At 40.2% G+C, this 17,980-nt stretch overlaps 1 protein-coding gene across 5 annotated transcripts in view; it reads right to left on the reverse strand.

Annotated features, from left to right (window-relative positions):
- LOC140466698 (kelch-like protein 29) overlaps positions 1-17,980 on the reverse strand; it is a 388,797-nt gene that overhangs the window by 39,346 nt on the left and 331,471 nt on the right. For all 5 annotated transcript variants that reach the window (XM_072562189.1, XM_072562205.1, XM_072562178.1 and 2 more), the window contains 2 exons: positions 9,480-9,673; positions 5,765-5,909 (listed from right to left, as the gene is read on the reverse strand). In XM_072562189.1, the coding sequence (XP_072418290.1) occupies positions 5,765-5,909; positions 9,480-9,673 (339 nt within the window). Of the gene's footprint in view, positions 1-5,764; positions 5,910-9,479; positions 9,674-17,980 lie in introns of those variants that run through there.

Below are 17,980 nucleotides of genomic sequence, written 5' to 3' on the forward strand. Positions count from 1 at the left end.
AATGCAGAGAGCTGTGAATTATACAATTGTTGGGCTTTGAAGGCAGGTTGGAGCGTCCTATAGCCAAAAGCTAATGGAAGGATCCCTATGAAATCTCATATCTTGGAGGAATAACAAGAAGACTGAGGAGAAATCAAAATAAACTGTTGGAATACGTTGGTATTCTTGGTTTGATTGTAGAAGTAAATGGACCTTCAAAGCCTTGTATAAGGGATTTCTTGATTGCAATTAAGAGGGGAACTGGATTTAATCAAATCTTGACAGATTAGTGTTAAGTTAGCAATGCTGGCTTGGGGTTTAACAAAACCAAATGTTAAAACATTGGCTGAGAATGAGTTGTACAAATAATTTTGAAAATTTGCGATTGCAATTCTTATTGAAGAAGTTTAAATAATACCCTATTATAGAACAATCCAGAAATGTCAGCATGATCTATTTGAACCTTAGAAGATCATTTATACAAGTATGACTACAATTAGGGAAAAGTCAGAAGCGATTAATACGTTGAGTTTGCATTAAGATTGCTGTTGTTAAGGAGGACTGTGCAATGGAGTAGAGTAATGAAATCACTGAGTTGGTCATTGCTAGAAAATAGCAATATTTCCTCCAGATATGATTGGAATGGTTACAGTGCAAAGGAAGTATCATATTTCATTTGCTTATTTAAAAATAGGTACTCGATCTCAATTCATTATTGATTCCTCAGATATTTGATTTTATTTTCAAGGCTAACTAGGTAATTTGAAAAATAACAGAATGACGCAATTAAGTGAACACTTGAATAGAATCTTGATAGACTGTGTGTGCATGCAACCCTCTGTGCTATTTCTCCAAAACGTTCTCTAACATCTTTCACAAAGCCAGTATTTTTAAATGGCGCAGTGTTGAATAATGGTATGTGAAAATATTTAACTTTAGTGCTTTATTTTTACATGCGTCAATAATCTTACAATTATTTCTAAATACACTGAACCTCTGAAGAGCTGTCAGCCAGATTCCATGTTGCAAGACTGATGTTACCAACACAAAACATTTTAATCCGAAGTTTGCACATGAGTGTTAGATTTTGGGGTAAGGGTGAGATGAGTGGATAAATAAATTGGACAAAAGTTTATACCATGAAATCAAGCTGAACAAAATGTGGAAGATCCTACTTATGTAAAAATAGACTGAAAATGTCTTGGGTTTGCCAGGAGAATTAAATCTGGTCGTACTTGTTGTGGTTTGTATTATAATCCCCTTGCTTCAGCAACTGGACCATTTTGAATGATTAGCCTCATTCGAATTGGGCCCCACAGCTAAAATTGGAGACCAATTTTCCCAGGGTACCCTGGGTCACCACTCAGTTGTGAGGTCGGGCCAAGAGTAGCCCCAGGCCCTGGAGGGAGGGGGGTGCTTCAATGGTGGTTGCAGAACAAGTGCTTTTTGACAGCCCAGAGGAGCAATCCTGTTCCACAGAACCACTATCCCACCCCACACAGAAAAAATACAAAGAACATTAGGTCCTTTGTATTAATGGCTTTTGGTTAGGATAATGGTCTGGGTGGTGATGGTAATAGCTCTGCCCAGTTCAGTCTAAAAGCACAAACTAGCATTCAAACTATGTTACAGAACCTGGCTGTTATTTAAAATGCTAACGTGGGTAGAAGGGGGTTTGCTCAGTTGTAAGCTTTCATGAATACTGCCACCACCATAGAGGTGTGGAGGCCAAAGATCTTCTGCTTATCATTTCCAAGATGCTATTGTTCTCTTTTCACTAGGCAGGAAGCTGGAAAGATCAGCTCAGTTTTTATTTCTTCCATTCTGTATAGTTAGGCTCAGGGAAGCCGATGGCCTATTGGTGTTATTACTGGACTGCTAATCCAGAGACTCAGGAATGTCTCAGGTTCGAATCCCATCACGGCAAATGGTGGAATTTGAATTCAATTAAAAAAAGAAATCTGGGAATTAAGAGTCGAATGATGATCATGAAACTATTGCTGAGTGTCAGAAAAATCCATCTGTCTCAGTAGGGTAACAAATAAAAGAAGAGCTTAACCAAAAGAAATCGCAACCTTACTCAGCCAATCAACCAATCAACTGCACTGATATCTCTCTCTTTCTTCCTCATGAAAAATTAACAGCCTTGAACAGAGAGACATTGTACCTTGTTGGCAGACAGTGCTGTTTTGCTTATGATGCTTTATTGCCGAACCCACTACAATGAAATACTGAGGGAGTGAAGCTCAACATTTAAGAGACAAGGGGGTGTTCTGGATTGAAGACTTATTGATGCTGTTTCCAGCCTCTCCCCATCCTGCGCCCCCTTCACTGACTATTCTTTGCTCTCTTGTGATTGCTCGATTCCGAAGACTCTGAATCAATGCACTAAACAGTAGTCTTCGCTCCTACAGCCATTAGAGGTTGTTGGAGGAAAGGGCAGCAATTTTGTTTGAGCAAACGGAGATGGCACAGACTATGTAACACAGACCTGTGGCAAACGTCAAACAGACCTAAACTGAGAGAGAGGGGGAAGGTGTACAGTATGTGCTAGAAATATAAATGAAGTAGAGTAACAGTTAATAGAAAGAGTGACACTCAGAGGCCTTAAAAAAAAACGCACAGGGTTAGAGCAGCTGCAATGGAGGTCATGGGGGAGAAAAAGCATTGAAGATGCTGAAATAGATTGTTGTAATGTAAAAACCAGGCTTCTCTGTGAAATAGAATTGAAGCCACAGTCAGATCAGCCATTATTTTATCAAATTAAGCAGCAGGTTTGAAGTGCATACAGAAACAATGTTTAAAAGACATTTGGATGAAGTACATGAATAGGAAAGATTTGGAGGGAAATGGACCAGGAGCTGACAGGTGGGACAAGTTTAGTTTGTGATTATGTTTGCCATGGACAGTTTGGTCCAATGGGTCTGTTTCCATGCTGGCCTACTCCTGATCCAAATTTGTTTGTTTGTATGCAAGGACACTGAGGTCAGAGTGACAGAGGAGCCTTGCAAGACTTCCCAACTATTATAACTTACAACGCTGTATTATGCAGCTGTCTATTGGCTGTTTTGTATCAGCTTGATTCAATTATTTGCACCCTTACCCTAGATCCGAATGCTGTTGGTTCATAGTCTCATACTTCACTGCAGTGCTGAAGGAGTGTGCATTGGCTGAATGCTGCTAACTTCCTAATGGGATAAATGTAGGTACGCATTCCAGAAGGATGTCATCCAATTGACTGAAGGGGCCTTTCATTCACTGCAATTTATTACGAAGCTGCACCCTTGATCTCATATTTCCAAATACCATTGAGCTCACCCTTAAAGTACCTCAGAAATAATGGCAAAATCTTATCAAGAAACACAGCTGCAACATAAGTCAAACAGAGGTCGTACATGTAAACAAACTCAAAACTACTTGTGAGCAATGCCTCAATGAACATCTCATTTCCAATATGAGGCTCCCAAGGGATGGCCCACTCCCATTTCCCAGTCTCCTGTCGATGAGACTTGACTATCAGAGAAAATCAAAAGTGGATCTGAGAGATTTACTGTAGTCATGCATCAACAATGCAGCTCAATCATGTTTCTATTTTTGTTAGGGATCTGTCTTTAACGTGGTCTGAGGTTTGGACTGAAATTTGACTGAGATATTGGATATGGGATTGAGCAATTGTAATGAAAGATGAGAGGAGTCACCCTGCCCTCTGCTAATAATGTGGTTGATGTTAGCTCTGCAGAAAGGCAAATGGAACATCTTCAGCGATTATAAAAATGGCTTTGCTTGTGGTTTATTCCATTTTACAAATAGGAGAGAACCCCACTTTTACTAAATTAAATAGAGATAGAGCTTTCTACAATTTCTGTTAATTAAAAATTACTGTTGACCTTTCAAAGAACATCGAAGACCTTTCTTGATTTAAAACAACCTGTCTGTTTAAGACAGACACCCCTTGAATGGAGGAGGAGAAAGTGAACACTGCAGATGCTGGAGATCAGAGTTAAAGAGTGTGGTGCTGGAAAGGCACAGCCAGTAAGGCAGCATCCGAGAGCTATGGGACCCTTCAACCACATGGGATCAATGTGGATTTCACCAGTTTCTCCATTTCCCATCCCCCACCTTATCCTAGATCCAATCTTCCATCTCCACACTGCCCTCTTGACCTGTCCATCTTCCTTCCCACCCATCCGTTCTACCCTCCTCTCGGACCTATCACCTTCACCCCCAACTTTATCTAACTTTCGCATTCCCAGCTACCTTCACCTCAGCTCCACCTCCCCCCCCCTCCCATTTGTCTCTCAGCCCCCTTAGGCTATCTCCTCATTTCTGATAAACAGCTTATGTCCCGAACGTCAATTCTTCGGCTCCTCGGATGCTGTCTGACCGGCTGTGCTTTCTCCAGCACCACACTCTTAGACCCCCTGAATGAAGCTCTTGAATCCATAGTGTCACTACCTTTTTTGGAGAAGCAATCCGTCTCTGATCTACACTGGATGCTAGAGAAGGAAGTCTCAATACTGTATACAAGTCTGATACTACTTCGCATACAAATTAGTTCAGTGCTCACTCATAAAGAAAAGTCATCTGAAAAGCTCTGCAAGAAATTCAGATGCTAAATACTGGCATTGTGTTAGCACCCATTTTTCTATGTATGTGATATTTGCATACGAAACCCTGACAATATTACATTTAAGAAAGACACTTAGCTACTGTCAGCCTCATCTTAATGTGGCAGCAGAATGATGTCTGAAGGTTGCAACTAGATTCTGTTGGCCTTTTATTTCTCCCCCAGCTGAAGGTTCTATCAATTGTGTTGATTTTCTAGAAGAAGCAGCTGACCCTGACCGAGTGTTGCAGACTGGCACATTCCAAGGTCCAGGACTACGTGCTGAGAGATGCAGTAAAGCTTGGGGCAGCTGCTGCCAAGGCACAGTGAGGAAAGACCACTGTCTGAAGTCTCTCTGCTGAAGATAAATGGGACTGTCCCAGTGCCTCAAAAGCAGGTAAACATAGTCTCGTTCAAGGAAGAGATGCCTTTAGTTGGTTTATTGGACAAAGTCAAATACCAATGTTTTCTCATTTCCTTATATGCTACTGTACAGAAAAGACTGTGTTTGTGACAAAACTTTTTTTATGAATAAAGTATATTTTGAAATTTTTAAACAATCAATTGTAGATGACCATTTAAGGTCTTTCTGTCAAAGTCCAATGGGGGTCCATTAGTTATCAGATCCACCAGTGCCTCTAATATATGTAAATTTAGCCCTGTATAAGTAAGGAATCCCTTGTGATTTCTGAAACTGCAAGGAAAGCCAAATTCCAATATTTGTTTGTTTTTCACGTGCAAACCCTGTACTGAACTGCTTCAGCAACTTGTATATAAAGATTTTTTTATGTTAAAGCATATTTTTGCAGTAAAAAGAATCAATTGTGTCAGTTCTTCAGTCTTCCTGAGGATCAGTGTAATTGAAGTTTTTGAGGGCAGCTAGTTTTGAGATAGAAGCCAAGACCGGGTGCTGGAAGTTGTTTGAAATCAGCCGAAAATCCCGAATACTCGGCCAGCAATTTCTCTTCGATTTGAGCTTGAAGTGAATGTTAATTATGGTGTAGAATTTTAATAGGTGCAAAGTAAAACATTTTTCAGGATTGACGACAAATACAGTATTTAAACTAAAATGTTGAGGAGAATACTTAATGTAACAAAACAGAACTTTCAAATTTCCAGTTGAATAGCTTTGCACAGTTAAGGAGTTGAAATAGTGCTACTTTGCCTGATTATTCGTACCTGCAGAATTGTCTCGAGTGATTCATGTTTGAGCCTGCTTTGATGTTGCCTTTATCAGGGTCATAGATGGTCGTAGCTCTGGCATAGGCACCTCCGAGAATAAAGACAAAACCATTGAGCGTCACTGCAGGGGCGTACTTGTTATCTGTTGATTGAACAAAATAAATCACTTAAAATGAATTTATTTCATGTGGAATTGTGTCACGTCATTTCTTTTTAATTCAGATACACTTAATTCTGAGATATTATCTTGATATAATGAACAGAGCATCTGAAAGCGGAACATTCTTTCCAGGATACTTTGATGCATGGCTCTGCTTCCACCTTGGACATTTTCACATATGCCACAACTATTATTGCAGTGGGAGCATGCTGCAAAATGTCAGAGTCAACAAAATAAATGGTGAATACTGAAATGATAATGGGGCAAAAATAATGATTGGGTGTATACCAAAATGGGCACAACAGATCTGTGGTGGTCTGTTTTATAACCGATTCTGTTTTGCAATTGGAGGAATATTTTGCTGCAGGTTGATCGAGGGAGGTGAGAGGAGTGGTGGAAAGGGCGGGTGGCATAAAAAAAGGCAGCAATTCATTTCTGAGTAAAATTCTAAGCGGGATTCTTTGCAAGTTGCAGGACCTGAATTAACAGATCTGCACATTCAAAGGCACCAGCTGGGTCTGAAGCTGAGCCTTTCCTGCCTAATGGAAGGTAAGCCCTTTTCAAAATGGTGGCAGCTGCAGGAGAAGCACAGACAGAGCAGGAAGTGCAGCATCACCATTGGTTATGCTTTACCTCCTGGTGTGAGTCAAACAGGACAAAGTCAAGTTGGCTTGCCTGTGCATGACATACTCCCAGGAAATTGATTCATGTGGTAATTTCAGAAGAATGAAGAAAAATATAGTTGCACAGATTTTCTGCTGATCAGTCAGTCAGTCATTCCTGTAAATGGGAATTACACACGAAGATCCTGCAGAATTCAGATCACAGCACACTCCAAAGTAATCACCCGGAAAGCTGAAGATTCCATTGGGCAATTCCACTATACCTGGAAGACCAACAAATTTCGGGCAGACCAAACAGCATCTTTCACCGAGTTGATGGTCCTCCTGGTGCAGTTGATGTTTGTCTCAGTGTGTGTCCTGGGGGAACAGACCGTAGAGCAGAGAGTCCTGTGTCACTGAGCTGCTTGGGATAAACCTTGAGAAAAACCACTGCATCTCTCTTTAGACTTCCTTTGCAAAGGCACATTCCAGAAGGAGATGTGTGACAGTCTCAACCACCCCCTCCCTCAGCTGGTTCAAGAACAGCATGTGGTGGCATAGACAGCCTGGGATAGCCTTGTTCAAATAAGAGATATTTGTTTGGATTGCAATCAAACTCTAGTGCTTGTGTGTCTCCTTGATATGCTACTGTACAGAACTAAAATGCATTTGTGACTATGCGCAAAGATTTTTTTATGAATAAAGTATATTTTTGAAATTAAAAAGGAATTCCACTACACCTGGAACTCTCAGACTTTGGATGGTTCCTATGCAATTAAGTAAAATAATTAGTTGTGAAATGTTAGACCATCAAATGCACAGTGCAACTGCTAGCAACTATTAAAATGACTGCATCCTTACCTCATACAACCCAACTACACCTTGTCCAGACGACGTACACTCTAGTTTCTGGCCCAACTCGGCCCTCTGGGATCATACATTCATAAAATCAGTGAGACTTATCATTAGCTCCTAATCATTAATTTAATCCTCTTATGTATTCCATATGTCTGCTCTGGCCTGTGCATGTATTTTCATGTCAGTTAATAATTTTGATAGAACAAGTGTAATTTTAATTGTAGTTAATCATATGTTTTACACAAAACTAAGGGATCTAATTTTGGACACTTGCAAATAAGAAATACTTGTGGACATTTGTATGTTTGAGGAAGAATTTCAGTACATGCATTTCACCCTGCCACAACAAAACATTTCTATTGCTGAGAATTCAGAGAGTGCACTGTGTGTTACAATATTTATGCGATAAACTGCACTGACTTAATGTGAAATAAATGTGTATTTCATATGTGGTTTGATTCCATCTATCTCCATTTCCAAAAGGAGTTCCTGAAGGGAAACATTTTCAGTTAGAGACTGCAAGGTGAAAGGAACATTGGAAGAGTCCTTAGGCTACAGAATGTGGCTCACAGTTAACCTATGTGCAAAGGACAGAAAATTGGAGAAGGGGTGATGAGGTGGATTTAAAAACCCCTCAGTCTTCAGCAGTGCACTCAGATGTGTGACATACACCTCAAAAAGTAACTTGCTTGATTAAACAAAAAAAGCCAAATGAACTTCATCTTTTATCTTTTCCTGCAATTAAATCACACTGCTAGCGTTTTCTGACAGTTCCCATATCTTTATCCAGTTAGTACAGTTATGGAGAACACTATTTGTAACTGGAGGTTTATTTATTTATTGTACTTCTCACTGTAAAACACATGTGACAATAAATCATTCATTCATTCATTACTGAAACTAATAATGCAGCTCTAATCACTATGTTTCTGAATGATGATTGTTAATGGGAAGCTAGCATGGAAAGCCATGGATTCACATACACTATGAAGGTAGGGGCTGAGTAGAGAGCAGCAACTTGGAGATGAACATGATTGTGACCTAAATAACTCATTCTTTAATTTCCACTCTGTCTTTCTGCCTCCATCCTTGTTCTGCTTTCAAATTTACACAATCAATAAATTAACATTGATTAACATTCAGAGAATGTAAATAAGTCATTTGCATAATAATCAAGGATTATTTAAATAATAATGTAGTTCTTTTGTATAATTCTATCTCTGTATTCTGCTGTTTCAGCAGGTAACCAACACCCATGAAACTGAAATGTCACTTGTGATTGAAAAGGATGATAAAGGATAATAATTAGCCAGCTAAATCTCATTGGGGTTCATATGAAACATTGATGCAACATTATGCCTTACTTTCTTACCACTTATTATAAAAGTTAGTGGCTGCCCTTAATCTAGTTCAATGATTTCTGAAATGTAAGAATTTGTTCCATCCTCTGCTCTCACAGATTCTAGAGAATGTCTCTCTGAAAACAATATTTAAATATTTTACATCATGGGGAAAAAAATCAAGGTGTCTGAACAAGAACTTGTGGCTGCACAAAATCCTCCTCTTATTCACAATGTTTTAAATTTTTTTAGCACATTTATTCTTCTCAGTTTAGCTTTGCTTTGTGTTATATCGAGTAAAAGAAAAAGGCTCAAGATGACGCATCAATTGACAATGAGCTCATGGACGTTTGCCATCGGACAGAGTAGGAATGAATGAGTGATTCCTTATGCAAACCAGAAGCATAATGATACACCAACTTTTCATCTGTTTTCTAGTCTGATTTAACAGAAAGATAAATGGCCTTGAAATTCCATGAGGGTTGTAATTCCAGCAGAAATACAACGCACTAAAATTCCAAAACACTGAGCCCCATAAAGTTGTACCGTTGACTTTTTAAAAATGGTGGTTAGAACCCATATAGAATTTCACAGCCATGTCATTCAAGTGAAGGAGTTGCTTATAACCTGCAAATCTAATAGGAGAAATGTAGATTCTAGTGCTTTTTCTCTGCTATAATGTTTGCACCTCTTAACTGATGCAATATTTGGGCACCTTTGCAGTGGCCCTTGTGCAGAAATTTCTACTTTACCTATCATAGGCGATTCAATGAAAGTCCATGTGTTTGTTTGAAGGACATAGGATTGTAAAACTCCAGCTGCCCGTCCTGCCTCATTCACGCCACCGAACACATAGATTTTGCCACCGCATACAGTTGCGGCCGCAGAGTGCACAGCTTTGGGAAGTGGAGACACTGTTTCCCACTGGTTGGTAATTGTGTCATACCTGGAAGAGTAGAATTTTCAAGCATCATTAACCACTACCTGCAGTGATTTGACAGCTACTTTTCTATAAATGCTGAGTGTATGCTGCTATTACACAATAAATAACATCAATTTTGCCACTCAAAGAAAAGCAATTCAATTGAACAACTGTGCCTGTAACAGCCAATTACATCCTGAAGGTCTGTATGATGCTAATATACAGTACTTATTAACACATTACACTGAAGGATTTTAGATTTGTGTTGCTTCACCTTATTTTTTTGTCCTTGATGGCTACTTGTCACCACTTTTAGCCATTCTGGGACATGGAGTAATCCAGGGTTAGAGGATTTGACCTTTTGGGAGAGGTTGAATAGGCTGGGGCTGTTTTACCTGGAGTGTTGGAGGTTGTGGGAGGGAGGTGGGGGGGTGGGGGTGGGGAATGACCTTATATAGGTTTATAAAATCATGAGTGGCATGGATAGGATAAATAGATGAGGTATTTCCCCTGGGGTGGGGGGAGTCCAAAACTAGAGGGCACAAGTTTAGGGTGAGAGGAGAAAGATATAAAAGAGATCTAAGGGGCTGCCAGTGGAAGTGATGGAGGCTGGTACAATTGCAACATTTAAAAGACATCTGGATGAGTAGATGAATGGGAAGGGTTTAGAGGGATATGGGCCGGGTGCTGGCAGGTCGGACTAGATTGGGTTGGGATATCTAGTCGGCATGGATGCATTGGACCAAAGGGTCTGTTTCCGTGCTGTACATCTCTATGACTCTATGACTATATCTGTTCTGTTTTGTCTGTTCCATAATGGAGTAAATCATCAGAAAATCACCATTACTCTATGACTGAAGTCTAACATCTTACACCAGTGCTCAGCACTCAGTTCCAAGTTTTGAACTCAACATTTTCTTCAAGACCATATGATATAGCAGAAGGTTTGGGCCATTCAGCCCATCGGATCTGCTCCACCATTTGATCATGGCTGATATGTTTCTCAATCCCATTCTCCTGATAACCTTTGATTCCCTTACTAATCAAGAACCTGTCTATCTTTAAGCTAAATTCTCAATGACCTGGCCTCCACAGCCTTCTGTGACGAAGAGTTCCACAGTTTAACCACCCGATAATTGAAGAAATTCCTCCTCATTTCAGTTTTAAAGAGTCATCTCTTCATCTGAGACTTTACCCTTTGGTCCTAGTCTCTTCCACCAGTGGAAGCATCTTCTCCATGCCCAGTCTATCCAGGCATCTCTATTCATGTTAAATATTATCTGTCTGGATGTAGGAACTGAGGACATTGTTGCTAAGTTTGCAGATGACACAAAGATGGGTAGCAGGTCCAGTAGCGTTGAGGAAGCGGGGAGGCTGCAGAAGGACTTGGGCATGTAGACAACTGGCCAAATAAGTGGCAGATGGAATACAACATGGGAAACCACTTCGGTAGAGATGTAGATTATATTCTAAATGAGGAAAGGCTTCAGAAATCTCAATCAAAAAGGTATGTGGGGGTCCTAGTTCAGGATTCTCTTAAGGTTAATATGCAGGTTTAGTTGGCAGTTAGGAAAGCAAATGCAATATTAACATTCATTCCAAAAGAGTTAGAATATAAGAGCAAAGCGACTCTATGACTTTATGTACTAATGAGCCTGTATAAGGCTCTGGTTAGACTGTATTTGGAATTTTGTGAGCAGTTTTGAGCCCTGCATCTAAGGAAGGATGTGCTGGCCTTGGAGGGGGTCCAGAGGAGGTTTACAAGAATGATCCCGGGGATGAAGGCCTCATCAAATGTGGAGCGGTTGAGGACTCTTTGTCTCTACTGGATTTCTATATTCTATGTCTTTACTCTATTTCTAAGATTAGTTTTTGGATGATAATCAGTTTCACAAGGGGCCATCGAGAAGTGACTTGTGAGGTGTGGTGAGAAGGTATAGAATCAGCAATGAAGATGGCAGTGTGGGGGGTCTTTTCAATACAACAGAATCCTCCTGGCAGCAGAGAAGGTGAAGTTACCCTGTGGCCATTGAACCTTTAAGCGATCAATTAGTGCCCCCCACCCCCTCCTTCCGGCACTGTCAAGCGATCTCTATGTGGACTCTGGAGGGAAAGCTGCCTGATTAGATCTTCTGAAGCCCATGGATTGGTCTCCCTAGCAGCAGAGAGAACACTTGCCCTTACAAAACAATGCCCAATCTTTGCTGGGGTGTGCCTCTGACGTAGCTCCTGGTCCCAATGGCACTGGTGAGATTTGAGTAATCGCTAGTCCAATGATTTCCCCAATGAGACAGGAGTCCCTTTGGCAGGCAGTTAATTGTCCAATTGTTGCAAAATCTGGTCGGGATCCCAGAAGGCACCCATCTTGCCTAGCATCACAAGGTCAAAATAGGCATGGCCCCTGAATCTCCTAATTACAATCAGGCAGTTTGGAAGGGAAGACAGTTTCCATTAATGCATTAGGATAAATTATATTCCACCCTTGTAGCTGCCAACTGATGAGCACCACTGGGTAAGGCTGAGAACTCATTGTGGCATTTGCACAGCTCATTGGGTAGCAGAGATCTGGCACTCTTCACTGAGATCACTGGAGCAAACGTGGTGGGAACACCAAGTTAATAAAGTGCAACAACGATAAATGCGTGGTGGGAAGATCTTGCTGGGAAGAACTGGGAGGTCAGCTGGGTGGGTGGATGAATGAAAGGATTCTTCAAATACAAATACAATGATGACAAAAAGTTGTGCCAAACACTAGACTGTATTCACAATGGGATAGAGTTAAAAAGTAGATAGTTGTGCTAAACATGTTATGAATATTTGTTAGACCACACTGGAAAACTGTGTGCAGTTCTGTCACCATTTGCAAACCTTTCGGAAGAGCACAGTTTTACAGGCTGGTGAGAAGCAGTGGAATAGAGTGGACATGTGGAATAACTTCAATCACTCAAATCATTCTGTTCTGTTTGGTTCTTAAGTGGTTAATGTTCATGTTACATTGGCTCCACCCACTCTATTGGTGTTACACACAATTTGTGGGTCAAGACAAAGGTCACTCCATTTGCTCTTAGAGAAGGCAGATGGATAAGTACTAGCTCCTGAAGACCACGTTATTATACCTGGCCAAATGTAGTTATACTTTAGTGTTATCTTGCAATAAACTTTGTTATCTAAGTACATATCTTTTCTGCAGATACTCTACCCCTAATCACAAAGCCAAGAATGACTGAAGGCAGCAAACTGCTTCAAACAATCCTCACCTTGTACCATATGTTGGTAAAAGCGGATAATACCACAAGGTGCCTGCAGTAGTGTCTGGGGAAAATAACACTTCTACACAGGTCTGAACACAAACATCTAACAAATTATTGGACATATAATTTATCAATTTTAACCAAAATTGTCAGCGAGTCTTTACAGTTGGTAAATTGCAGACATAAAACAGCTTGAAGTCACAAGTGCAAATTCTTTTTCCCTGCATGATGTTTTATCAAGAAGCTTGATGGGGTAAACACCAAAACTTTGTTTACTGAATGGCAATGCAGTGTTGAGGAGAGATATGGTCAACTCCTGTTCCTATTTCTTATGTTCTTAACCAGAACTGAATTGAAACAGCACTTTCAAAGGTGACAGCCTAGCAGCACAAGTGTTATTAGAGTTCAAGTTTATCACAACCAAGATCAGATAATACAATGCACCATCCTGACTTCAGTGACATTGTCGTTCTTTATTTACTTACTGTTGTATAATTAATCCTACATTGTGAATATTTTCATATTTGTCTTGTTAAAATATGAAATCAAAGAGAACTTTCCCAAATATGCATTGAAAGAAAATCATGAATGAACATTTTTACTACTTTTACAGCAGTAATATGGCTATTATTTTTCACATTAAAGTCATAGTCACAGATTAATACAGCATGGAAACCAATCCACACCAACCATGTCCCCAGAATAAACTAGTCCCACTTGCCTGTGCTTTGTCCATATCCCTTCAAACCTTTCCAATTCATTAATATATCCAAAAGCCATTCTTTACTGTACTCGAAAATTTCACTTCCAAGACTGTTTTCCGTGAAAGGTTTGCCGGTCCTTTTCCAGGTTTTTCCTGTCCACTCTTACAATGGAAACTATCTTTGCAAAGATACTATAGGAACTGAGTTTGTACTCAGCAGAGAAGGTTAAGGGGAGATTTAATAGATGCATTCAAAATTGTGAGGGATTTTGAGTAGATAAGGAGAAACTGTTCCTACTTTTTAACTCAAGGAAACCAATTTAAGATAGTTGGCTAAAGAACCAGCAGGAAGAGTGGGAGAATTTCTTTTAACAGTTTATGATCTGGAATGCACTTAAGGCGATAGGTATACACCTGAAAATAAAGACAACTATGGGCTATGGGAAAAGATCATGAGAGTGGGATTAATTGAATCACGATTTTAAAAGAGTCAACAGGGGCATAATAGGCCTGAACAGCCCTGTGCAATTCCACATAAAACTTTGATACTATCATTACATCTTCCTATCAGCTATGGTTATTTCCCCAAGTTTTCCAGGTGTTAGTGTAGTGAACCTTCTCTGTGGAAGGAGTGTCCTCTCAATGCTAAGCACCAGAAAGTGCTCTCTAAATCTCTCTCCTCCTGTAATGCACCCCTAAAAATGTAATTCTTTGACAAAGCTATGGATCACCAGTCCCATTATTCCCTTATGTGGCCCAGAGTTGGATTGCAACATTGGAGTTGCTTATCAGTTTCTTACTCCTGCTTTTGTCCATTTATCTAACATTTAGCACTTCAATATCCAAGTTAAAAGCTTTACGTCTAAAACCAAAAGTCATATTTTAAAATGTATGAATTAGATATTTTCAACCATGTGACTCTTTTGAGGCTTGAGTTTGGTTGAATGGACTGATGTCTAAATATAGCCAAATATTTGAAATCACTGATGCAAGAAAGACATTAGATGGATAGATTAAAATAGATGAGAAAGTTATATGTCATTAATATATTACTTTTATTGCATGCAGTGTACTTCAATATCGCAAAGAAATGAAACATGCCATGTCGTCAATGTTTGAAGGATTGATGGATGTAGCCAATATTTATTCTTTTGAAAATATTGGAAACGTAATATTTTCACTATCTATAAGCTCAGTCATGTGTTCTCAAAAGCAATTTGGAATGCGGCCAGATTTATTCCGTTATGTGAATTGCTGAATTTGCAACATAAAACAAAATAAAACTTCATCAATGATTTATTCATTGCACACCCCCGTGGTCAATTCTTTAATTAAATCTCACAATGATGACCTTAAACTAATTTAGCTACAATGATGCATGTTTTAAACTGGCTAATGTGGTAGATGGAAAAATAATGGTGCAGCTGCAACCATCATTCTGTTCTGTGACCAAGTCTTTAAAAAGGATCCATCACAAAGCTGTTCTGCAGTTCATTGCTCACGTATAATTGGATTCCTGACACCTTCATATGCTAACAATCGCCGAGACAACAAAATAATCCATCTGAAATTGTCATCTTAAATAAACAATTCATTCCCACAATGACAATACATAACTTGGAAATGTGGAATCAACAGCAAAATACTGCCAATCCTGGAATTCTGAAATGAAGATAATATGTTGGATAATGCTCAGTGAGCTGTTGAGGTGGTCAATGACCCTTCATTGGGTTCTATGAATTCAATGTCAACATTTTAAAAATAAAAGCAAAGAAAAGCTTTCTAAAACCTCACTATTCGTGACAAATTGAAGAATTTGTAATATCATTCAGCAGTGCAAACTGCTATAATCCTTGAAAATATATAGCCTTAGTTGCCATAACATTCTGCAAATGTAGACTGTACTCCACATAGCATTCACAACCACCAACAAACTGCACGTCTGTCTTCACAGGCTGCTAGGCAATAACGTGTGGACAAATGTTTTAGAGGGAAACTTGGCTACAGGATAGGGCACAGAGACTTATTCATTCTCTTCAACAAATTAGCAGCACTGCAATTCCAAGATAGGAATCTACTCAGGCATGAAAGATGAATCTGCTTAAATGACGTTAGACTGTACTCCACATAGCATTCATAACCGACGGCAGAAATTTAAAAAGGAGGTCCTTAAGGGTAGTAATATCTGGATTACCCCCAGTGCTACGAACTGGTGAGGGCAGGAATAGGAGGGTAGAGCAGATGAATGCATGGCTGAGGACCTGGTGAGGGATTCTCATTTTTGGATCATTGGAATCTCTTTTGGGATAGAAGTGACCTGTTCAAGAAGGACAGATTGCACCTAAATTGGAAGGGGACTAATATACTGGCAGGGAAATTTGCTAGAACTGCTCGGGAGGATTTAAACTAGTAAGGTGGGGGGGGGTGGGACCCAGGGAGATAGTGAGGAAAGAGATCGATCTGAGACGGGTACAGCTGAGAACAGAAGTGAGTCAAACAGTCAGGGCAGGCAGGGACAAGGTAGGACTAATAAATTAAACTGCATTTATTTCAATGCAAGGGGCCTAACAGGGAAGGCAGATGAACTCAGGGCATGGTTAGGAACATGGGACTGGGATATTATAGCAATTACAGAAACATGGCTCAGGGATGGGCAGGGCTGGCAGCTTAATGTTCCAGGATACAAATGCTACAGGAAGGACAGAAAGGGAGGCAAGAGAGGAGGGGAGTGGCGTTCTTGATAAGGGATAGCATTACAGCTGTGCTGAGCAAGGATATTCCTGGAAATACATCCAGGGAAGCTATTTGGGTAGAACTGAGAAATAATAAAGGGATGATCACCTTATTGGGATTGTATTATAGACCCCCCAATAGTCAGAGGGAAATTGAGAAACAAACTTGTAAGGAGATCTCAGTTATCTGTAAGAATAATAGGGTAGTTATAGTAGGGGATTTTAACTTTCCAAACATCGACTGGGACTGCCATAGTGTTAAAGGTTTAGATGGAGAGGAATTTCTTAAGTGTGTACAAGACAATTTTCTGAATCAGTATGTGGATGTACCTACTAGAGAAGGTGCAAACCTTGACCTACTCTTGGGAAATAAGGCAGGGCAGGTGACAGGAGTGTCAGTGGGGGAGCACTTTGGTGTCAGAGACCATAATTCTATTTGTTTTAAAATAGTGATGGAAAAGGATAGACCAGATCTAAAAGTTGAAGTTCTAAATTGGAGAAAGGCCAATTTTGACGGTATTAGGCAAGAACTTTCGGAAGCTGATTGGAGGCAGATGTTCGCAGGTAAATGGACGGCTGGAAAATGGGAAGCCTTCAGAAATGAGAGAACAAGAATATTCCTGTCAGGGTGAAAGGGAAGGCTGGAAGCCATAGGGAATGCTGGATGACTAAAGAAATTGAGGGTTTGGTTAAGAAAAAGAAGGAAGCATATGTCAGGTATAGACAGGATAGATCGAGTGAATCCTTAGAAGAGTACAAAGAAAGTAGGAGTATACTTAAGAGGGAAATCAGGAGGGCAAAACGGGGACATGAGATAGCTTTGGCAAATAGAATTAAGGAGAATCCAAAGGGTCTTTACAAATATATTAAGGACAAAAGGGTAACTAGGGAGAGAATAGGGCCCCTCAAAGATCAGCAAGGCGGCCTTTGTGTGGAGCCACAGAAAATGGAGGAGATACCAAATGAATATTTTGCATCAGTATTTACTGTGGAAAAGGATATGGAAGATATAGAATGCAGGGAAATAGATCGTGACATCTTGCAAAATGTCCAGATTACAGAGGAGGAAGTGCTGGATGCCTTGAAATGGTTAAAGGTGGATAAATCCCCAGGACCTGATCAGGTGTACCCGAGAACTCTGTGGGAAGCTAGAGAAGTGATTGCTGGGCCTCTTGCTGAGATATTTGTATCATCGATAGTCATACGTGAGGTGCCGGAAGACTGAAGGTTGGCAAACGTGGTGTCACTGTTTAAGAAGGCGGTAAAGACAAGCCAGGGAAATCTAGACCAGTGAGCCTGACCTCGGTGGTGGGCAAGTTGTTGGAGGGAATCCTGAGGGACAGGATGTACATGTATTTGGAAAGGCAAGGACTAATTAGGGATAGTCACCATGGCTTTGTGCATGGGAAATCATGTCTCACAAACTTGATTGAGTTTTTTGAAGAAGTAAAAAAGAAGATTGATGAGGGCAGAGCAGTAGATGTGATCTATATGGACTTCAGTAAGGCATTCGACAAGGTTCCCCATGGAAGATTGATTAGCAAGGTAAGATCTCATGGAATACAGGGAGAACTAGCCATTTGGATACAGAACTGGCTCAAAGGTAGAAGACAGAGGGTGGTGGTGGAGGGTTGTTTTTCAGGCT

The sequence above is a fragment of the Chiloscyllium punctatum genome, chromosome 3, assembly GCF_047496795.1.
Source record: "Chiloscyllium punctatum isolate Juve2018m chromosome 3, sChiPun1.3, whole genome shotgun sequence".
In the NCBI taxonomy this organism is placed as follows: domain Eukaryota; kingdom Metazoa; phylum Chordata; class Chondrichthyes; order Orectolobiformes; family Hemiscylliidae; genus Chiloscyllium; species Chiloscyllium punctatum.